Source organism: Protomyctophum bolini, assembly GCF_963924005.1.
Source record: "Protomyctophum bolini genome assembly, chromosome: 19".
In the NCBI taxonomy this organism is placed as follows: Eukaryota; Metazoa; Chordata; class Actinopteri; order Myctophiformes; family Myctophidae; genus Protomyctophum; species Protomyctophum bolini.
The window spans coordinates 28,757,517-28,782,211 of NC_137880.1; the positions used below are offsets into that span (position 1 = coordinate 28,757,517).

At 43.5% G+C, this 24,695-nt stretch overlaps 1 protein-coding gene across 3 annotated transcripts in view; it reads left to right on the plus strand.

The window, feature by feature from the left end:
• Positions 1–309: 309 nt before the first annotated feature.
• The window catches only part of afg1lb (AFG1 like ATPase b), a 34,358-nt gene continuing 9,972 nt past the window's right edge, over positions 310–24,695 (plus strand). For all 3 annotated transcript variants that reach the window (XM_080790342.1, XM_080790343.1, XM_080790341.1), the window contains exons 1-9: positions 310–430; positions 941–1,242; positions 5,784–5,844; positions 6,643–6,744; positions 7,051–7,178; positions 10,989–11,088; positions 16,603–16,661; positions 23,652–23,734; positions 24,573–24,643. In XM_080790342.1, the coding sequence (XP_080646468.1) occupies positions 316–430; positions 941–1,242; positions 5,784–5,844; positions 6,643–6,744; positions 7,051–7,178; positions 10,989–11,088; positions 16,603–16,661; positions 23,652–23,734; positions 24,573–24,643 (1,021 nt within the window). In that variant the 5' untranslated portion in view covers positions 310–315. The remainder of the gene's footprint in view (positions 431–940; positions 1,243–5,783; positions 5,845–6,642; positions 6,745–7,050; positions 7,179–10,988; positions 11,089–16,602; positions 16,662–23,651; positions 23,735–24,572; positions 24,644–24,695) is intronic.

The window sequence follows — 24,695 nt, forward strand, 5'->3', positions numbered from 1 at the left end:
TGGACCCACCCAGCTGTTGTAAACAAGTGTAATGCTTAATTGGGTCGTCCACTCACAGTTAACAGTCTCTGTATTGAGTTTGTGCTTAAAATGTACTGTAATTCTACAAACTGTTAATAAATATTTCAATCAATCAATCAAACTTGTTTAACAACATTATTTGATTGTACAAGTATTGGGAATTACCACTAGAAACTTAGAAAGTGACAATTTGCAAGTGCTGCCCCTATCTGCTATACTTGGAATCGTGATTATGTGAATGCATGTTCTGTTCTCTCGGGTGTATCAATAAAGTTGTATTATTTTTGAAACAACATGGCGAGTTACATGTCGCCTTTGCCGACTAGAACTTTGATGAAATGCTTAATGAAATACATGTTTATGAGGCCAAATAAATTGCGGTGTCTTAGTTCCTGTAACACCGCGAAAGGTGAGCTTTTCTTCATTTTGTTCGGGTTCTTAAATTGTTGACGTCATTGATGTCAATGGTGTCATTGGTGTGTGTGTACAGTACTGTGTTGTAGGGCTGTATAGGGTACTATGTAGCCCCTCTCGGAACCCCCTGGGTCAGCCCAATCCGAACCGAACCGGGCTGACCCGTAGGGTCCCTGTGCGTTACTTTGTTTTCGTATGGGAATGTTGGAACAAGGACATAAATATCCTCGGTAAAAATATCAGAAACTTCAGTACCATTGGGTTCTGCTTGTAGGGCTAGGTACTATATAGAGTAGACTGCATAATGCAGTCGTTGCTTTCATACACTACATTTACACTACTGCAGCACTTTCTGGTCACAATTTAGAAGTTGTGGCTTCCCTTACTAAAGGTAAACGACAATGATATACCTATAACAATAAGCTTACATTTTATTTGCTTGATTTATTTAGCCGCCCTATGTTTGGTATATGACTAATGGTTATTTTATTTGTGGTGTCTATAGGTTACTCTTCGAGCACAAGTGATGCATCTACTAAATACTTCGTGAGAAAGGCACACTCAAATTCTTCTACCTCTAGTAACATTATTGGACACTATGACAGCCTCGTTCAGTGTGGCTCCCTGCTGGAAGATGCTCAGCAACGAGATGTCCTACACCAGTTCAGTCTAGTGCAGAAGACTCTACAAAGCTACTCCAACAGTGTATACTTGAAAGAGTATACTATGCCAAAGAGTGACAAAACTAAACTTCATGAAGGAAAGAATAAGGAGCCCAGGTCCAGCAAAACAGAAAATGAAGAAAAGGTAACATTCTTATTGGACAACAGTATGGTGTGCCACTGCCAAACATACAAACTATTCGCATTTATTTAGGATTAAGGCATTTCTCAAGAGCTGTTAGTAGCTTATTGTATTATTGTTGTTAAATGCTATGGCTCATGGGTGATAGTTTTTATTTATTTATTTATTTTAACCCAAATGCAGGATGTCATTTCAGTAAGCTTTTCTGTCTGCAGTGACCACGCACACCCCATGGGCACATATGAGCAGACAGCCGCGGACAGAAGAAGCTGCGTTTGACGTCATTTCCGAGTTTTTAGACAGCTGGTAGATGGAAAAGAAGCTCCACCTCCACGGCTGACTGACGCGACGGACAGATTCCCGGAAACGCTCTCCTCCGCGTCAGTCAGCCGTGTAGGTGGAGCTTCTTTTCCATCCACCAGCTGTCTAAAAACTCGGAAATTACGTCAAACGCAGCTTCTTCTGTCCGCGGCTGTGCGCTAAGGTCTGCCCAGGGGGACACAGTGTACAATATCTCTCACTAAACATGATGCACAACCCAGAGCCATAGAGTAAGACAGAGTTACGACAACTCCGTTCACTTCATGGGTAGTCTCGCGTAGCCAGACAACTATTCCACAATCTCCGAATGCTATATAGAGTCTGGCTCTATAGCCCCCATGAGCTGAGTAACGGAAGCTGCCATTTCCGTTCACAAAAATATATTTAAAAATATCTTTAGAGCTTATTATTTTATTTCCTTTTCTGCTAAGCAACAAGCTATATGCTTAGATGTTTTCTATTTATATTAGGATAAATGTGCGCGATTGTAAAGACGAAACGGAAGTGGTGAGGAGGCTCCACTTCGGCTTTATAGTTTAGTCATGACAGCTCTTCCGTTGGCCCAGACTGTATGATGAAGCATTTGGAAATTGCGGAGGCAACAGTCTGGTAACACGAGCCTACTTCATGGGGCCAGTCCAAAGGCGGCTCTGAACCGGAAGTTTACGGAATGCATTGGAGTCTATGGGTGTGTTCGGAAATGCGCCCTGAACGCACCAGTGTGCTCTCTTGTCGTTCGTTTATTCAGTGCACTCGGTGCGTTGTCGTTAAAAAAATCCAGTCCGCTGCGCACCGGGTGTGCCAAGTGCCTGCAATGAGCGACCCTACCCTGAAGCTGGGATGGTCTGGTGTGAATGCGTCACTCACAGCTGTGGTCGTTCGTAAATAAGGCACACTGAACGCACTCTGTGACGTCACCTCCCACCACACAAACTGACCACATTCCCGGTGCGCATTTCCGAACGCACCCTGACCTATATATGCTTTACACTCAAGTTTACAGTGACCAGAGCCATAGAGTAGGACAGAGTTACGACATTGAGGGGGTAGAAAACAGCCCGGTCACGTGGTTCATGTAACTTGTTTGTCACTGTAAAGTCTATAGACTCCAATGCATACCGTCAACTTCCGGTTCAGGTCTTTGTCACTATTCGCCAATAGAAGTCTATGTAGAAGAGCCACCATTGGACTGGCCCCATGAAGTGAACGGAGTTGTCGTAACTATGTTTTACTCTATGGCTCTAACGGTGACAAACGAGTTACATGAGCCACGTGACCGGGCTGTTTTCTGCCCCCTCAATGTCGTAACTCTGTCTTGCTCTATGGCTCAGCCTCTGTCTGTGACTATAAATGATTATAGTCAGTGTAATTAAAGTGTAAGTAAAAGGAATCAAAAGTATCACATTTAAAACTGCCAGCTGGAGCTCTGAATGAGCCAGCTCTCATTTCAGGCCCAACATTTCCCTCTCTTTGATGATGGTGTGTCATGGGGGTTCAGTGCAGTTTTTATTGATTGATTGAATTTGAAGTATTTATTCAATTTGAAGTATTTATTAACAGTTTGCAGAATTACAGTACATTTCAAGCACAACTCAATACAAAAACTGCTAACTGTGGATGGCAAATTCTCCTTCTACAGCACTGCCACCCAAGTGTGGAATGCCCTGACCCCCTCCCTCAAAAAATGCAAATCCCTGGCGTCCTTTAAAACAGGCCTGAAAACCCACCTTGGCATGCCAAAGGGAGAAGAAATGATTACCCCCTTTAGTCTAGTGACTACCCCCACTTCCTTATAACCCCTTCTTTGTTCCCCAACCTGTACATATTTTGGGTATTTCATGATGATTTGATTTTTGTTGTTATTTTTCATGTCATGATTATGAATTGAATATCCATCTCCCCGGTCCAGAGGGATATTGGTTTGATCTAGTGGTTAAGACTTTCACACGGGAGGCCCGAGTTCGAATCCCGGGTGTTACAGTGGCATAGGAGCAAAATTAATTTCGTCCCTTGTTTGTGCCAAATCTGGGTTGGACATTGTTTGTTGAACTCCCTCTGGTGTTGTGGACTTGGTTGACATTAAGGAAGTATTTAGACAGTTGAGAGAGATAGGTGTCTTTTAAAAAAACCGCAGGCGTGTTTATTCATGGATTAACTTTTAAACTTAACAGAGAGGCATCTGAACTCCCTTCTGTCATAGAGCCCTTTTGCCATATAACATAATGGGAGGACAGTAGACGTTTAGCAAGCCCATTGCACTGTAATGCATTTATTAAGGGAGGGTAGGGGTCTGGGAAGTGTATTGTGTGCGCGTGTGTAATATGTGGGTTTTGGAACAGTGTTGGGGGGCTGTTGTTTTTAGGTCAGGGGAGCTGACTGTCTGGTTGTGGGAGTTTGTGGATTGTCTGGCACACACACGGTGTTCGGGAGAGATTTTGGAAGGCCACAGGACAGACCTCCCGCTGAGCTTGTCCCAGCAGCCCTCTCACTCTCACCGGTCCTATGCGGTAATGAGGGGATCCCCATTGTCCGGGACATTCTCGTCTTTTTTTTGCTTTTGATTCCGGACTCCGCCAAATCAACACCAGCACCCCCTCTCCTCTTGAACCTGTCTCATGTACACACACACACACACACACACACACACACACACACACACACACACACACACACACACACACACACACACACACACACTCGGACTGACTGGGGCTCTTATGCAATTATTCTGGTTTGAATCAGGTCATAACACTGTCCTCTCAGTGTCTGTTCTTCCTGTGAAAGTGCCGCCATTGTCCTCCACTAACTGACCAAGTCTGTGAGGAGAGCACACTTGACTTAATATTGACCCAATGTGGCGTGGTTTTGCGGGTGGTCGAGTAACAATGAGCCATTGTTTGGGAAGATCCACCCAATTCATGTGAGCCTCGCTTGACGGATTTCTCCTGCATAGGTCTCAAACTGATCAGTTGGCCTACTGTAACTGAGGAGACACTCATCATCATCAAGATTTCTTAAAAGGGATATGAGTGGAACTAGATCTTGTGGAAAAGGGCCCTAGTGGCCAACACGGCATATGAACTTTCTAACCGTCTTCCAGTCCTTTACCTTCTACCAGGCCCAGTAGTGGGCACTGGGCAGCGAGATGAGATGAACGCCGGGCAGCTCTGCTAGACAGACTGCCTGGAGCTCATTGGTTGAACTGTCTAAGGGGATAATGTTGTCCTTCTGCACACTGTAGCCCACCATAGGAGAGGAATATCTTGGGAACTTAAGTCAGAGAGATTAAGTCACGCACTGGTATGCCAAAGCATCCATAATTCGCCACATGATGCAGGGGGTTATACCAGATTGGGGGGTGGGGGTTAGAAAGAGGAGTAGGATGCCAACCAGGTGTTTATTTTTCACCAGAGTAAAGTGTTGCATGGAAGCGAAAGAGGACATATCTAAAATACTATATATAAAATGTATATATTTATACATAGATTTAATTTCAAATTTATTCAATTTTGCTGGGTTAGAAAGATGGAAAACAGTCTCAACAACCTGTATTTTCCTAAAACTCCAATGATCTTTCCTTCTGCACAGATTAAAAGTTAGACAACGTCAAGTAGCCAAGACCTACTTTTACCACATTTTGGCTTTGCTATGAGATTCTCAAAGAACGTCTCAGAGCCCGGTCACATGGAAAACAGTGTTTTTTGAAGCTTGGCCCTTTTGATGATAGGAGGCAGGCAGCACAATGACTTCCAGCAGCACCTCAATGGAACAGCACCGTATCACAATTAGCAGTGCTAAACAGGCTCTGTGGAGAAGTCCACTCCACCTCGTATAGAGCCTCATCCAGTCCTCCCCGTTTTGTCTGACAAATCCCCCCATTGTTCCTCTGATGATGCTTTTCTTTCGTGGGAACCCTGGCTTGTCTTGTTGATTAGATCCCCTTTGTCTTCCTCCCTGGGCTAGTCTGGAGAATGTGAAACCTCACACTGTAATGGTGGCTTAATGCCTTGACATACTGTTTACTGAACGACGATTCAATCTTATATGCTAATGATTTTGATACAGTTTTATGTTGGACACAGAGCCTATAGTGTCATGTGTTTTATAGAGTAATTTAGGCTTGATTTTTATCGATAAGGTTTGAACTGTTCCTTTCACAGGATTAATGACAGGATTTATGAAAAATAAATAGCTGTCATTTTTCTCATTTGTTTTCCCTACAGGAAGAGCGCCCTCCTCCGCCACCTCCTCCACCCAAGGGATTCTATATCTATGGAGATGTTGGTATGTGTATGCTAGTGCTACTAGGCTACATAAAGACGATGCTGTTTACAGTCTAGCTATCGCCACAGACTAGTCCACTGCATTGTCTATTATTGTGTTACTTTTGGAACTTGATTCTGCACAGAAGATGCAGTGGTGTGCACATTATTTCGTCCTGAAAGATAATCTGCCCTCATTGCAGAGTAATATAATTGATAATTGACAAATCCCATTGTTCTGAACTTCTGATGTGAGAAGATCATGCCGGTACAGTCACAGACATATTCTGTCTTCTGTATATTTCTGTTGTTCTGGAGTATGGGTCGCATTATTTTGTGTCGAAGGCCAGGCATACACGTAACACATTTTGTTCATTTATATGATCTCCTCAACATCAGAACATTGGGATTTAGGTTTAAGGATTTAAAACTAATTAAAACCCCCTGAATTGGTGTCAAAGGAGCAGGTTGCTTCCTTGCAAGGTTGCATCCTCCGCTAACTGTGTGTGAATCTAATGCACATTGTAAAACGCTTTAGATAAAGGAACTTTATAAATGCACTATTTAGCATTAACATATTTTGGAAAATTTCCCTTTTAAGTTACAGTACTATTCTTAAAAAAAAATATATTTGGGGCTTTTTATGCCTTTTATTATAGATAGGACAGTAGGCTGACAGCAAATGGGGAGAGATATGGGGGGTTGCATGCCGCAAAGGCTGTCGGGATCGGGACTCAACGCACCGGCTACACCAGCAGTCCAGGCATTACACCACTATTCTAATGGTTTTCTTTGTTGTTTTCATTTCTGGCACTCTCAGGCACAGGAAAGACCATGCTAATGGATATGTTTTACTCTCATGTGGAAAACGGAAACAAAAAGAGGGTCCATTTCAACGGATTCATGTTGGACATCCATAAAAGTTAGTAATCTACTCCTTCTGCATCTAACAACTATCTACGTTGGCATGACATTGTGGAATTTGCAGAACAGATGTAACCGGTCCATTTTTTTGCATTTGTACACTCTCTGAGTCACAAATGGATAAATTAACACAGATGTTTTACCGTGTATATTTACCTCTCTGTTTGTCCTGAAGCAGTGCCACTAATTGTCTGCCATTATGCACATATGTAAAATTACTGCTTTAGTGTGTATTGTGAGGGGCTTCGGGGTGCTGATGCAGGTGTTCTTTAAGATTTTCCTGACGTTTGTGTACCGTTTAAAGGGATCCATCAGAGGAAACAAAGCCCGCCTAAACGAAGGCTAGGGGAAATGGTTACCTATGACCCCATATCGTCAGTTGCCATGGAGATAAGCAATGAAACCTGCCTCTTGTGTTTTGACGAGTTTCAGGTGAGTGTGTGTGTGTGTGTGTGTGTGTGTGTGTGTGTGTGTGTGTGTGTGTGACTGTGTGTGTGTGTGTGTGTGTGCGCGTGCGTGTGTGTTTGCTTGTGCGCACGCGAGAAAGAAATATGGAAAGAGAGAGAGAGAATAATTGTGTGTCCCCCCAAGCAGGTAAATGCAAACTACCCTGTAACTGTAACTGTACCCTGTAACTACCCTGTAACTGCAAGTAACCACAATTAGAATGATGACATCTGTATATACTGTATCAGTTGCAAAGATTACCATAAATTAGTGACACAGCGATAACTTTTCTGATGCCTTTAGTGTGTCCATAAACATACTGTTGTAGTAGTGGTGCCGTGTTTATCTCTGACCTGCAGGCCTTACCTGGCCAGTGTGGTAAATACTGGATGTTGGATTCTACATGAAGTACCATTAACCTTTTATTCACCATCATGTCTCTGCTCTGCTGTCTTCTAAGCAGATGATCCAGAGAACTTGAACCCATGAAACAGGTCTGGGGCCACCTAGTGGCTAGTGTAAATGTAGCAGCTATGTTGGGTGACAAGATTAGGAGTACAATAAAGACATTACAGTGTGTGTGAAATGTTTCATGCATCTCTGAGGTTTAACCGGTACCACTTATATCCTGTGAATTTGCGCAAGCTATTCCCTGGCGAGTATTTCCTGTTACCCATCCCAAGCTACTATAGACAAGTTTGTTGATTCTTGAGTCACCGACGTCACCGTGCCTAAAGTCAAACAGACGATTCCCTCACTGGTAACAAAAACCAAAATAATTATTCTGCTCCTAAGTACTGCAGAAGGCTTTATTAGCGCAGTATTTGGTTACAATGAAAGCCAGCCAGTTGTGGCGCTGCCTGTAAACAATGATCTTGAAGTGAGTCATTCAGTGCAACAGTGATAGACATAAATATGCTCATGTCTCTGTCGTTTGTTTGTAAGTTGTAACGGAATAGGCTATAATCCTTCAGAGCCATACTGCTCATAGATATCATTATACCTGACCTGCTAATACTAGCAGGTCACTGTCAGAGGACACAGGTGACTGAAGGTGCGGTTACTCTCTGTATCACCATTCTGTATGCAAGCATCAAAAGCTGCTCCTTTCATTGCCTGTTTTTTTGTTGCAACTGTTGCAACTGCCTGAGAATATAGGGGGACACACGTTTCATGTGTGTGTGGTGCATAAACAAGAGGTTGTAGATAGGATAGGGGAGGCTGGGGTAGAAGGGAGGGGATGTGTGGAGTCTATACCAATCAGTATCCTCCTCCACTCAGCCATGCAAATGATGCGCTGGGTATCAGTCGCACTCTCTTCGTTCCTTAAGTTGAGTGGAGCTAGAAAGCGACTGGCAACGGCGGCGGGTCAGATGGATCTTATCCTCTTAAATGCTAATGACATTTCTCCATTCTCTTCATTAGCGCTGTGCCATTATCAGTAATTTGTAGCCCCCTTCCGTCCTTTTGTGCCCCCGCCCCCAGTTCGCTTAATGAATGCTCACCATTGAGAGGTCCAAGATGGAAAGATGGAAAGGGGTGTGGGGGGGTGCATACGGAAAACGAGAAGAAGGGTGAGAAGAAAGCGCTCCAGCAACATTGTCTCAGGGTTCCAGTGACAGTGGGCCCTGTGAAATTGCTCATAGGTTGTGTACATAAAGAGGTGTAGGATCAAAGAGGCTTAATTTGGCACCCGTGCGCCTCGCAGCAAACTGACGCCCGCCCGAGTAATTGGATGCTCATTTAAATATCACCATTGACAGGCGGAGATCACGCCGTTATTTTTGTTTTCCGTAAGTGTAGTACATTAGCCCCCCCCCCCTCTCATTCTCAGGTACCTATTCTCCCTCCTGCTGCTGCTCATTCAGCAATCAATATGAAGCCCTCGTGAGCATGCCCACGATGAGGGCACATTAATAAACAAATCCAGGTTGTATGAAAGGTCATTTTTAAATGATTCTTTTGAAATGAAAATAAAATCCTGTGGTTAGAGGAAAGGAGAGCTCATTCAGTGGCACACAGAGACTTGGCTTTCTGTTGGTTCTCATTACACAGGCACATACAGTACCCTGGAGTCTGGACATACTCATCTGATGCCCAGAGCCACCTCTCCTTAGCGAAATCAAGGCTTCCACACAAATGTTAATAGAGCATTGACATGGGCAGCGAGGCTAATATGCAAAAGCGGAGGACCCTCCAGTGTATCAAAAGCAGCATATGTTGTGGGTATGGCCCTCAGAAGTGCCTGTTTTACACTGGAAGGTAAAAGCAGGGGGTACTGGAACACACAACGACTGGAAGTCATTCCAAACGATTTTAGCACATCTTTTGCTACTTATTTTGTCCAAACATCATGCAAATCGGTACACATCCTCTTTGTTTACGATATTTTTGGGCTTTTCTGCCATTATTGATTATAGTACACCGTAGAGAGAGACAAGAAGTGACACGTGTCAAAGGTCATCAGGTTTGGGAATCGAATCTGCGACTCGCTGTCTAGCTGCATTATTATAGCCTATATGTGGTATAATGTACAGTACCATAACGCTATAGGCCAGCGGTACCCGGTATACATATCTCTATAGTCATGTCATCAACCGTCTGAATTTGCTGTTTGTTTGTTTGCCTGACTGAGGACCAAGTTTTTCTAGTTTTATATACTTTTTGGAAATTTGTCCCTGAATTGTCAAACAAAAAAGAAAATCAAACCACTTTAATGAATGGACTTCTGATAGGACCATTCTTAAAATTCATGGGTGTCCTTTTGGAAGGAAATTCAATTAATGCTGAAGGCTGTCACTGAATTGGATATTTCTATATTAAATAAGAGCAAAGGCACACAGTGTTTATAATGCTGTCCACCCTGAATACGTTTCAATGAGAAATGTTTCGGTTTCTCTTTTCAAGGTGGTCAGTTCTCATCATTCAATCATGACACTGAATCAGTGCTTGACCCAGCACATAATAATGTGGGCGCTCGGGTTGCATGTAGCAGCGTGTAGTTCAGGCAGGGGTAACATGATTTCTATATACTGTACTCATGGATCCAACAGAGGTAGAGAAGGGGTAGTAAATGAAATGATAAGAACAAACGCGAGTGCACTGGATTGCTAATAGAAGTAGAGAACCTCTTCATATTTCTCTTCCAACGTCCTAGCCTCAGTGTTTTCATAAAACCTGGTTTTATTGTGCAGTCATGGAAATTCAATGTGTTTGTTGGGTAGCAGACTGCGGTTGAATAGTGTCAGTGTATTGTAACTTCATGGGCTCTGTGCCTAGTTTAGTGATTCTGAACACACACACACACACACACACACACTCTCTCATCCTGTTCAATTTCATCAGTCTCTACCTTTATATGGCCAGCTGGGCTACAGGCTTTGTCTGCCATTGTGACCTCTGTTTGAATTCATATCGCTCCATTTTCATTATTCTTTTCTCTTCTGCTTTCGCTCGCTCACCCTCTGTTCAGTTTGATTAGCTCAGCCTCGCTGCCTTTCCTCGACTACTTGTCCTCGGCAGAAAGCCGCTTCGTGACCATTTGCAGTCATCTAGAGTGGAGTATGCGTGTGTGTGTGTGTGTGTGTGTGTGTGGCCATGACCAAACAGAGAGAGTAGAATGAGCACACCTGAATGACACTAATCAACATGGAATGGAGTGTTGATTCTTTTCTGGCGAGGTTTGACCTGTGGAAACATACTCTTAATGCACACACACACGTCGCACACAGACAAAAACATGAATTGCAATGAATGCAAATTAATTAATTTCTCTTCTCGTCTGCTACTGTTCAGGTGACAGACATAGCTGATGCCATGATTCTGAAGCAGCTATTTGAGACGCTGTTGAAAACGGGGGTAGTGGTGGTGGCCACGTCCAACCGACCTCCTGATGGTACGTACAGTATGCCCTGTGTGGGCACAGTGGGTTGTGCTGTGTGCATATCCTATGTGTTGTCATTTCCTATGCATATCAACTGTCTTTGTCATAGAATAGATAGATGGAATTCCACGGCCACATAGAAGAACAGCAATTTCCAACTGGCCAATTGATGCTGATACAATTTGATACAAGTGCCTGGCACTGAGTAGTTAGTTACACGTGCACAGCACGCACACACAGATGCACATGCACACACAGATGCACATACACACTTTTCAATACTTTAATGGAACCAAATGGACCTGATTGATTGAATACTTTATTAATTCTCAGGACGTCTGGAGACGTCTTGGGCACAAATTGCGTTTTAACAGTTTGCAGAAAAGAGCACAGTTCAATACAAAGTCTGCTAAGAGGATTTCAAACCCAAGAAAGCCTATGGCTTGTTTCCATTGGGGTCCTTCATATTCAATTCATCAGAACATTGAATGACATACAAATATACAGTACTATGCAAAAACGTCATGTAAATTATATATTAGAAATATATATTAGAATGATTCTGTAATTCATTGTTGTAAATGATATCTGCGTTATCAATAAATAAATCTTTAAAATATATATATATATAATATATATTAGAAAAAATAAAATAATAATATGTATAGTGAAGGGGGGGGGGGGATTCGCCAGTTGCAGTCACCAATTCTAAACCGCTCTTTGAGAACGGTTTTGAAGGAGAGTAGGGATTCACATTCCTTTACGACTGTTGGTAGGGTGTTACAAATCTTTGTGGCATAGGAGTGAAATTAATTTAACACCATGTTTGAGCCAAATCTGGGTTGAATGTGATTAGTGGAGCTCCCTATGGTGTTGTGATTGTCATCGGCGTGTATTGTAGACAACGTTCAAGGTTGTATAGTACTAATGCATCTTATGTACAGGTACATGTACACAGGTTTGTTTGGCTTCCTTCAGACAATGCAGCAGCAAATATATAATATAACATCAAGCAAAGACAGCAAAACACAGCAAAGTGCAAAAAGAGCAAACAAAGAGTAAAGAGTATTATATGTGCATGTTTTCCCTGTAGTAGGCTAGTAGTAAAGTTAGGTGAATTTTGTGTGAACAACTTCACACAAAAATTGTTTAGAAAGGTGAAATTTGAGCGTAATAGTGTGAGAAGAGGGCAAATGTGCGAGGAGGCTAGCGTTTTCCTTTTCCCTGATTTGCTCTGTTTCTTATCAGTTTGTTCATGTATCTGATTGTTTGGGGAAAGAAGCTTTTTTGCAATCTATTTCCAGTGGCTTTGAAACTACGAAACCGTTTTCCATGCGGCAGCATCTCAAACAGTCTGCTGTTTGGATGGCTTGAATCCTTCATGATTCTTCAAGTTTTGTTGACACAGCGTTCATCGTACAGGGCTTGGATGGGGGTGGAAAGCATTACTGCTGATGCGTTCGGCTGTCCACACTCCACACAACCCTCTGCAATGCTTTGCTGTTTAGGTCAGTGCAGTTGCCATACCAGGCCATACAGCAACCAGTCAGGATGCTCTCTGTGGGGCCTCTGTAGAAAGCTCTTAGACCTTTGGACCCATGCCAGCTTTCCTCAGTTTCCTGAGAAAGAAGATGCGTTGTTGTGCTTTCTTCACCGCCTGCCCTGTCTGCAATGCACAGGTGAGGTGTTCAGTGATGACCCTTTCCACTGCAGCACCCCAGATCTGGATGGGAGAGTGGCCTGTAGTCAAAGATCAGCTCTTTTGTTTTGTCAACGTTGAGAGACAGATTGTTCTCGTGACACCATTTTGCCAGGTTCTCCAATTCTATCCTGTAAGCTGTTTTGTTATCGTTCGCGGTCAAGCCTATGACTGTGGTGCCGTCTGCAAACTTGACCACTTGGTTCGAGCTGAACAAAGCCACACAATCGTGGGTGTACACTGTTCAGGGAGTAGATAAGGGGGCTCAAAACGCATCCCTGAGGGGCTCCTGTGCTGAGGGTCAGGGGGCCAGAGGATGTTCCCCTCCGCACCACCTGACGGCGCTCTGACAGGAAGTTGAGAATCCAGACCAGGCCCATTGCAACTCGCTGTACTCTATCATCTACCCTAAGCCATCCTAACCTATCAAAATGAGTAGCGGTGAGGTGAGTTGTAGGAGTAAGGCCAAGTAAGGCCTGACCAGTTTGTTTTGGGATGTCTGGATCCTTCTTTTTAGAGCCATTGTGATGCTATGGTAGTGGTACCATGATGTGCATGCATAGTCGAAGAAACCTTGAATGGTAATGACCAGTGAGGAGATCCGGTCCCAGCACAATTTACAGTACACTGATAACGTAATAAGACATAATAAGGCGTAATTAGAAATAATATGTTATATGTTAAACACAGTTATACCCTAATCATACTAAATAATTCCTACATTATGGTCAAATCAAATAATCGCATGAGACCTAACAAAGCCTAATTAAGTAATATGTTCTTTATCTAATTTAACATATCTGTACTGTAAATTGAACACGACCCCACTTTCTATGGATAGATAGATATGCCTTTATTATAATTAGTCATTCCTTTGACATGCCGACAAAAACAGATGGGTACAACGGGTACTCTGACACGGGTACACTGGGTATTGCATAGCCGGGTGGGGCATGGATCTTCAACTTCCATCATTACCGGCTCTGTGCTCTACAGCCGGGCACCGGTCTAGTTTAATAAAGATCATTATTTCTGATGAAGCCTAACAGTGTAGTAACATCATGGCACACTGGATTTATCACGGGATAATGAACGTAGGCATATTCTATAGATGCTGGGGTCGTGTTCAATTTACAATACATATACGGTATGTTAAATGAGATATCATGTAAAGTATAGTGAAGGGAAATAACATTCAATAAAAGCATAATAAAGAACATGTTATGTTAGGCTTTGTTAGGTCTTATATGTGATTTCTTATTAGACCATAATCTAAGGATAATTGTGGATAATTAGGGTATAACTTCTGTCTAATAACAAACACATTATTTCTAATTACGCCTTATTGCGAAAGCAGTGAGCACTTACTATGAGACCTAGCAGATCATGTCTGTCTGTCTGTCTGTGTGTCCGTGTGTCCCCCCTTTGTGCCCATATATGGATATTTGGACGTATAGCTGCTTTGGGGACTCCTTATATGGTTATGGCTGAGTCATGGTGACATGAGTGTGATGGCTGCTTTGGGGACTCCTTATATGGTTATGGCTGAGTCATGGTGACATCAGAGTGCGAGCTGCGTTCGCTTCCCGCGTTTGCGCGTCTTACTGGTTAGGTCTAATTAGGTATACTGTAAATTTTACTGCGATCCTGTACAAAAATCTTGTTCTTTGGATGACTTTTTTTGATTACATTAGTTGTCCATTTCATCACTGGAACATAAGGGAATGAACAAGGTGCAGAGATGTATGCGTGATGATTTGCTCTTACGCTTTCCATTCATCTCTCTGAGTCATTCCCTTTCCGGCCACACACACTCTCTCCCTCGCTCCTAGTCCTCTGTGCTCTGTTCCAGGTTCCACGTTGGTATCTTGAAACGTTGAGTGGGCCCGGGATGGATGGCGGCAAGATGGCTCTCGCAGACAAAGAGCAGCTTCCCTGACATTTACCCGCTATTAAGAACAAAGCGGCAAACCGTGCAAACTTGATAGAGAGCCTGCTTGCTTTTAATTACACGGTTAATGGAACACTAAAAGCCTTAACCCATTTAGGCCTGACGTCGAAATTTAAAAGAATGTCTTCTAAATTCTGACAGTTTTCTGAAATACCTTGTTTCTGTATCAGTGGTGCTCAATATTTCATGTCAAGGACCCCAAAAATGATATGTAATTGGCCACCAACCCCCATATGAAAATATTTTGTTCCAGGGACCCCTCAGAAGCAAATATTAATAACCACTTTTCAACGATTTTTCAACAATAGCAGACCTACAAGCTCGTAGCGTGCCACCGAGTGGCGCGCTATGAGTGTTGGGGTTCCCGCCCAAAATGGGTTAAGAGACAACAGAACATGAAAGGCACGCATATTATATTTTTAATGATTTGTGTGCACACTAACAGTGCTATCAAAAGGACCTCTGCGTGGGTTGAGCGATTGGGGGGGCAACATAGAGATTTCTTTTTTTGTTTTGTCTTGCACTGCTAAAGTAGCTATTTTTAATGTGGTTTTCAGCACATTGGTGTTCATAGATCGTGATTACATTGAAGAGGATATTAAAGGGTGTGGATGATCATGTGTATGCTGATTTTTGGATTGGTTTTGATTGCTGTTTTAATGCAATGATCTTTAGTGGTCTGGTCCGACCACTGGCACTAGTGGTGTCAAAACGGTTACTTCTCATGCGATTTGGCAGCTGCCAAAGTATGAAAGCTCGCTCATGGTGCTGTAAGGTCTTAATAGAGTTATCCTACATCATGCTGTGAATTTAGCTGTAGAGGTATAGGTGACATGAACCCTTAAAGTAAGCGTAAAGTAAGTGATATTGTCTTGTTAAAATAAGGGTTAAATAGCTCTATATTCAGATATATAGAATGGAGTGTGTTTTGTATAGTGACTGGGGTCTCAAGTTGCTCTCAAGTGAACCCAAAATAAGGTCGGGTCGGGATTGCAATTGTATCCAAATTTGGAGAGAGTACCCATACATGATACAGGATAAATGATAAAACTGGATAAAATCTAATCTATGTGGGGTTCTCTTTACTGATTGGAAATGAGAATGTATCTTTTGCTTATTATAAAGCCATGTTAAGCCTGTTATTGAACAGAAACCAGAATATAGCAACAATTACTGTCAGAATATGTACAGTATATGAGTATAATAGTATAGAGCTTGCATTTGGTTTGTTTTACAAAAACATCACTTACACCCACTTATACGTTACAAGAATGTAATTTTGTACAAACAATTATTTTAAGTCTTGAGCAGCAGCAGACCTTGTGCAATTGTCTCCCAAACGGGAACAATTTAGCACACTATAGCAATTTTCCCCTGAAGTATGATTCCTTTGTTAGATCCTATACTAAAGCACCCCCCAACATTTTAACAACCACTCGTTTGCATTTGCAGCTGTAAACAGCTTAAGCCTCATAGTGCATGTGTGTGTCTGCCCGTATGTTTGTGTGTCTACCTTTGCGTGTGAATCCCTATCTGTTTTATCTATCAGGGATGCTACTTCAGATGTAATTTGTTCCAGCCGAGCTAATTGAAACCTCCATTCAGGAAGCCCCTACGGACATTGTCCGTGCTGAAAAGGCGTCGGTCTTTTCTCCTGCCACCATTGTTTGGGAATGTAATGAATTTTATGTTGCCGCCGCTTGCCGGTAGAGAAATCCATTTTTCCTCCCCTGGTCCCGGACCCTTTTGTGCTGCCTTCCCCACCCATCCTTCAGCTCGTCAATAGCCACTTTATCTGCCAATCTGGGGCGAGAGAATGACATTATTAGGAGGCTAAACAGCAGCGCTAATACAGGCCCTCCCCTCTCTGTTTCAGATCTGTACAAAAACGGACTTCAGAGGGACACCTTCCTGCCTTTCATCGATGTGCTGAAGGTAGAGACAAAGTCACCCCCTGTTAATTTATTCATCTGTTTATTACCCACTTGCACACATGCATATGCGAGCACGCACGCACACACACACACACACACACAGTCACACACACACACACACACACACACACACACACACACACACACACCTGTTACTCTGTTTCTGTCCTTTTCAAATATGCCCCCACCTCGCTCCCCGGTTTGATGTGGTCTCGTTAGGATGTGGTGTCCTACCTACAGTACCGTGGACCAGCATGTTCTTTGATCATACCAGTGCACAGTGAATGACTCTGAGAAACGGAGTGAGTGTGATGGAAAGTGAGAGGGCACTGTAAATGCAAGAGAGACAGGTGAGCAAGTTAAGCAACTGAACTAGACTAATTGCATTTCAAAAGTGTGTGTGTGTGTGTGTGTGTGTGTGTGTGTGTGTGTGTGTGTGTGTGTGTGTGAGAGGATGAAAGGTGCAGTGGATGTATAGGTTAGCACTGCTGGCAAAAAAATACTTACCGGTAGCTAAAGCAGACGGGACCATTGTCAGTGTGCACCAGAAATTATTATTGATGTGTTTGGAGTGATTATTAACATAAATAATTGCAGAATAATTTAGTTGTCAGGCATTTTGCAAAAGAGGCGGTAAGCATTCTTGCATATCTCTATTTAAAGGACCATATCGCTGGCCGCTGCTACAACTCAATACTTGCACCATTATTTCTTAATCAAAATGATCTCAGTCAAAATGACTCAACGATAGCTAGATAGCTATATTCCCCAGTGGCTCACCGTGTTATAAGAGCGCATAATGCTGTCGTCCTTCATGCACTCTGAAATAGAGATGGGGCGGGAAAGTCCAAAACACGTGCGTGAGATTAGCTGGTCCTAGGTGACACTTTTTGGATCAGTGTCACAAAAGATATAGGCAATTTGACTTTTAGACCACTGGACTCTGTGACTTTGACTCCATGATGTGCACAAATAGACGCACACACACACACACACACACACACACACACACACACACACACACACACACACGTGTATGAGCAATGCATGCACAGACAAAAAGTTAACCACTGTAGAACTGTGGTGGTGGCTTCAAGTCACCCCCTTCCAAAGTGACCGCTCCCCCCCACAAAGCACCACCCTTGCCCTTTCTAATCCACCCTCATCAATGCCCTGAATGCCTCTTGTCCCTTTCTGCTCCATGCTGCCTCCTCTCTTTCAGGGTCCCATGTTCTCCTTTGTGAGGCCATCTGGTTTGGGGTTTGGGGGTCTTGGGGGTGTCTATAGTGGCCTGTTCTGTAACGTTAGGTATGCCTTAGTGGGGTCATCTTGCTAACTAGCTGACCCTTAATCAATTGAATTAAAGCTTGCGGGGACTGCTGATTGGGGCACTCTTCTGACTTTGTGTGTGTGTGCGTGCGTGCGCAAGAAAGGTTTTTTTCTGTAGTGAGTGAGGGAATGAATGACGGAGTTAAGAAGTAAAAGCCGCACTGACCTCGCCTCCCCATCACCTGAGCTGGAGTGTGAAGGGTTAATCCCTCCACTCTGTCCCCCAGGGCTGACGTCTTTATTTATCTATTGACTTCTGATTAGACGGGAGTCCCTCTGCTCTGCCACCATGCTGTGGCCTCCCATACTACCATGCTCTGATTCCACATGAACCCTAGTCAGTTAAATGGTGTTTGTTAACCCATTTAGGACTGAGGACTGAGACTGTCTTCTAAATCCTGACAGTTTTCTGAAAAACCCATGATTCTATGTCAGTGGTTCTCAAACTATTTCATGTCAAGGACCCCAGAAATCATATGCAATCGGCCGCCGACCCCTATCTGAAAATATGTTGTTCCAAGTTCCAGGGAAAGCAAAGATTTTAATTAAAAACTCTGTGAAAGCATACAAGATTTGGCCACATTGTCATGATTTTTCAAAAATAGCAGATCTTTGTAGATCTGCTATTTTTCAATAGCTAAAGTATAACATAATGCTTAAAACACAAAAAGAGGTTACCGTCCCAGGCCTGGATTGGCCACAGGACGCACCAGGTACAGTATATGCCCGGTCTGGGCCAAATGTTAAATTAGTTGTCTGTTGGTTGTGTATCATTTATGTTGTACTGTAAATGTGGAGGGCTTGTATTTCAGGTATTTGTAGCCTATGGGCCTCGACCCGAAAAGTCAGTAGAATATCTGCACGCTGGTTGAGGTGGGCCAGCTAGTCGGGGCCAAATTCCGCGAAAATGTCTGAGCCAGATTTTTGTCATAGTCCAGCCCTGACCCGTCCTGAATGGGTTTAAAGGTTAAAACTCTATATTCCAATTGCAATCATTGCGTGTTTGTTCATTAACAACATCTTGCCAGTTCTTTAATAAACAGATAATACATTGTCAGGTCGGGATAGCAAGTATCTAATCAGGAAAGAGAACCACACAACGATCATTTATCAGATTCTATTCCAATGTTGTCTGCTCATTTGTTTTGCTTTCACTTCAAATTCACTTGTTTGAGTATTCAGTGCTGATTGGATAAAATTCGTATGCCGACCTGAAAATATGTTATGTTGACTAAAGGCAGGGACAACCTTGTTCAATACACTAATAGCAATGATTACTATTGGAATATAGATTTCACTTATCAGTTCATGTTTTGTCAATAATGTTTGCCATTAAACAGCAGTGAGGTGACAATGTGTCACAAGCTGCAGTTTGAAACCATGCATTTGCCAGGACAGGAACATACTGTAAAATGTACAGTATGTTACAGTATGTAAGTGCCAGCTGGACTGTAGCATGTTGTTTGCTTGTTCATTCTGCCATTCTTGGTAAAGCTGTGCAATTTTCTTTCTTCCACTCCACCTTCCATTGCTCATCCTCTCTGGATGCCTCTCTTGTTTGGTCTCACTCTCCTGTTTTGTGTGTTGGCTTTACCTTCCCAAGGTCAGGCTCTGTGTTTTGTAGGAGCAGTAGCAAAGTGTGTTGTGAAGAAACTGAAAATCTTGTCCATGTCTGCACAAATGTCTGTGGGGCCTATATGTGGAGAAAGAAAGATTTTGATTGTATGAATTATAGGCCAAAACATATAGTGGCCTGTTATAGCGCCACAATGAGGCCAATTTGAAGAATTAAGGGCAGCTGGTTCTTTCTTGGCCTACTGGGAGAGTGAGTGCAAAGTTGACGATCATTCCAACGGTGCTGGAGATTAGTTGTTGACACACAAACAGACAGACTCACTGGAGTGAAATCATGGCTTGGGGTGCCGGCCGGCGTGGTGGTCCGGGCACCCCTAGGCTGCAATGCCAGCCTGACGGCATGTTGCGGGTTCGAATCCCGATCTGGACAACCTTTGCTGCGTGTCAATCCCCATTTCCTGTCAGTCTACTGTCCTATCAATAAAAGGCATTAAAAAAATGCAATTAGCCACATTAGTTATTTAGTGTGCCTTTGCGAACATCATGCGAGACCCTATTGGCCAGGTGTAGGTCAAAAAGGGGGTGGGGGGGTTCCAACTTCCAATGGGGTCCATGATCAGGAAAGGCGGGGCCCTTCGCTAAAAAGATGTTTCCCCAAGAGAAGCAACCGAGGCAGGGGAGGTTGTGAGAACGACCGAGGCAGGGGAGGTTGTGAGAACGACCCCTCAGAACAAACCATCGCTGGCCCAAGGCGGTCACACTTTAGGGGAATAGATCATTAGGTGTAATTAGGGTGTTCACATTGTTACACCCCCACCACCCCATTCCCCAAGACTGAATAAAAATCACCAGATACACCCCCCCTACCGCCACACACACACGCACACACACACACACAGTCACACACACACACACACACACACACACACACACACAGTCACACACACACATGCTCACATATGCACACGCTCACACACCAGCTCCCCAGTCACTGAAAACACTTTGATGTCAGAAGAGTCTTCCAGGACTCGGCAGCATAAAGGCACTGTTTTAAGCTTTCTCTTTTTTCTTTTCTTTTCTCTACTCTCGACCCCTCTATCACTGCCTCCCTCTTTTCTTCTGTCTCTCCTCACAAGCCTGTAAGACACACATGGATGAATGAAGGACAACCTTTCCCCTTCTCCCTCCCTCCCCTCGTGCTCTCTCTCCCTCCCCTTCCATCTCTCTTTTTTTTTCCTTTTCTATTTTTCAGCCTTCCCACCCTGCGTTTCTTTGAGGCCTGGTCAATTCTCTGGGCTAAACAAGAAAAAAGGAAAAAAAAAAGCCCATCAAATGTTTTCTGCTGCCAAGTAATGAGGGAGTGGACCTCATCAGGGCCCAATAGTCGGCTATCTTGGCTTTTGTAGCAGCTCAATGGCACCGCACTCTTTGAAAAACTCAAAAGCAACTTTTTGAGAAGCAAAGGACAGAGAAATATAGGGTACGAAGGGTGTGTGTGTGTGCGCGCGAGTGCGAGTGTGTGTGTGTGTGTGTGTGTGTGTGTGTGTGTGTGTGTGAGAGCGCATGCCGTTTTCATGGTAAATGGCTGTCCAGACAGCTCGGACAATGACATGATTGGAGCTACATGTGTTTGAGATGACTTTCTTCTCTATAGAGACTGCAGTGATTCTCATGTCTGTCATCTGTCTTCTTGCTTGCACCCCCTCAACCCTCCCGCAAGTTGTGCCTCTGCGTTTGTGTTCATGTCTATATGAACGTGAGTGTGTTCATATCATATATCATAAACTAGTGAAACTACAACCGGCAGATTCATACTGTTTTATTTTTTCACACAGCTTCGTGTGTTTGTAGCACGGAATGTGATGATTTGATTGGCTGACGTATGATGATAAGAGAGCCCCTCACTTCACACAAGTGTAATGTTGTTAAGACATAGACAGGCATAAAGGCTGAGATGTCAAAGTAGATTTACTCGGACAGGCCTGTGAGTCGAGTGTGCACGGCTGCACGCGCGTGCGTGTGTGTGTGGGGCTGGGTGGGTGGGGGGTTGGGGGGCGTTATACCAGACAATATAGGTGGATGAAATCCCAGAGGAGGGAGAACTTGACAATCCCTTCAAGATGAATAATCAAGTAATGACCCTCTGCCTCATCTGATTATAAATAGTCGATGGAATCATCACCGCTGATTGTGTTTCCCTTCCTACTTCGTTCCCCTCTCTTATTTTCACATGGAGACCATAACCCCATCAGCTGTCTATAGGTCTGTGGGGGGAGGGGAGGGGAGGGGAGGGGGGTGGGTGGCAGAAGAAAAGACGCGCGCAAATTCTTAAGACGTGGCGGTGATGGTGACAAGTGTTTTTATATTTTAAAGGGACTCTTTACCCGTTGGTGGCAGACAGTGATGAGGTCACGGTATGGCTGATGAAATGACACCTCCCTTTTGTGCGCGGGGGAGGGAGAGTTTGTCAGGTTGTTATTAAAGCCTGATTCAGCCAATTGGCTCGGAGTAGGAACCCCGTTTTGCGCGGACGCAGAGAAATAAAGTTGACAGCAGAGAAGAATGGAGTATTTCCGTCCCCTTGCTTTGTGGTGATTACTAATTATCCTCCAGCTCAACGAGGCCGGTGGCAGAAATTCACTGATTTCATAATTTGCTGGAGCTGTCAGTGAATCACCCAGTTGCCCAGCGATTGGTTTGGATGGGATGATAGCAATTCTTTTCTTTGCGCTGATAGAATGGAGGAGATGATGATTATAGTTTGCGCTGTACTCCCTGACATGAATCCTGTTGACGTTTTACACCAAATGAGAAAGTTTGAACTCTGTATCACAAGTTCACTCTGGTTTAGCCTACTCTACTACTAGATCAGCTCCGCGTGTTTAGAAGTGACACAAGGTGCCAGTGACGTGGATGAAGTGTTTTCCTTTTAACCTCTTGTAGGTTTTGTTTGGAATTAATTAATTCAAATGAGGCAGCAACAAGAGGACCATCATCACAATACAATCCACTCTTAATGTAACTAAGTACGTTTAGAGTAGGAACAGCTGCAATACCGCTGGGTGACCTAAAGTGGCACTGTTGAGCAGCGTCACACACACACACACACACACACACACACTGCACTGCTCAGTTCACACGGGTACGATTTTATGCACTCTGATCTGAAAAGGAGATACGATTAATTGGCATTATATTGACGACATAATGACAAAGTATACAATAATAATCTGTTATTCATAATTCTATATTATACCTTGCCTCCAGTTTCCAGTGCGTGACACCAGCACACAGTATGTACTGTATAAATCAAATCAGGCTTATAGGACGACTTCAGCACTTTTCAACCTATCTTCATATTATTTGTCCTCACTAATGTTAAAATAGCACAATTATTTACTACCCAGTCTGTGTCTCATAGGAGGGCTGTGGGCATCATCGTTAGGCAGATTATTTTTTAACAAGACTTTCGATTTTTATTATCCTGAGAACGATGGCTTCCATTTTCACATTGCAACTTTTCAGGAATAGAAAGCACGCCGTTTCTATTAGCTTGGATTCCCCATCGATGATGTCATTATTATGGTAATGGCACTGACCTACTTCAAACTCTGCGCACGCAACGGAAAGGACACAAAGCAGACTGGTTGTGTCTCCATAGGGAACCACTGCAGACTGGTTGTGTCTCCATAGGGAACCACTGCAGACTGGTTGTGTCTCCATAGGGAACCACTGCAGACTGGTTGTGTCTCCATAGGGAACCACTGCAGACTGGTTGTGTCTCCATAGGGAACCACTGCAGACTGGTTGTGTCTCCATAGGGAACCACTGGAGACTGGTTGTGTCTCCATAGGGACTCCATGCGACAAAAACAAAAGTTTATTATATACCCATGAATTCAAGTCTCCATGGGGTTATTAATCTATAGAAATGGTCATTTTGTGGGTGGACTATCCCCTTAATGCTGCTACCAGCTGTATTGTATGTGAACCTCAAAGAAAATTCTAAAAGCCAATGCATAACCATTAAAAAAAGTAACTACATAATTATATTATACTTTTGTATATTTTATCTTGTGTGTTTGTAGGAATACTGCCAGACCATCTGTTTAGACTCCGGAATTGACTACAGAAGGCTAGACAAAGCTGGAGCAGGACGTCTGTACTACCTGTAAGAAGCATGCACTCCTGTACACATGCACATGCACATGCACACGCACACGCGCTTTGTGTCCCAGTTTGTTTACTAGCTAAGCTGAGAGGGTGCACTTGTCTTATAGTAGTTGAATAGGACTTTACATCTCCCCCCACGCACACACGCACGCACGCACGCACACACACACACACACACACACACACACACACACACACACACACACACACACAAACAAACACGGATGCATTTGGTGTATTACCTTGCGTTGTTATTGCTTATTGTAAGTCGTCTGGATTAAGAGCGTCTGCTAAATGCCTAAATCGTTAATTGTAAATTGTAAATTGTAAATGCACACATTGAATGTCCATATTTGTTAGAGTTTCTATTTAACAGCTGAAAGAGAGGGACACATTCAGACAGTATATAAATGGTGAGAAGCAGCCAGGAGCACATAGACAGACTTGTTATTATCTTGGGAGAACCGTCAGGAGAATCATAAAAGGGGAATCAATATAGGGTATGAAAAAATGATTCACCTTTCAAAAGCTACTTTTCTGTTTTTCTCCCATCACATACACACACGCGCGCACACACACACACACACACACACACACACACACACACACACACACACGATGTGCATTCACAGTCTGATGCTTGTGTTTAGAGTACAACATCCTTTTCTTTCCTGAAGGAGTGAAAAGCTAAGTACCCCCCCCCCCCTTGCTCACGTCGCTTTCACTGTTTGATGTGGCCACTTCAGCAATATTAATTTAATATTATATTTTTCCACCTTTCTGTCTGTCTGTCTGTCTGTCTGTCTGTCTGTCTGTCTGTCTGTGTCTCTGCACAGCACAAGTGAACCTGATGCAGAGGCCTACATGGATGATCTGTTTGATGAGCTGGCCTTGAGACAAAAGACTGGTATGGAGGTTAATTCACCTCTCCTGATAAAGTAAAAGAGTGAGTGATGAAG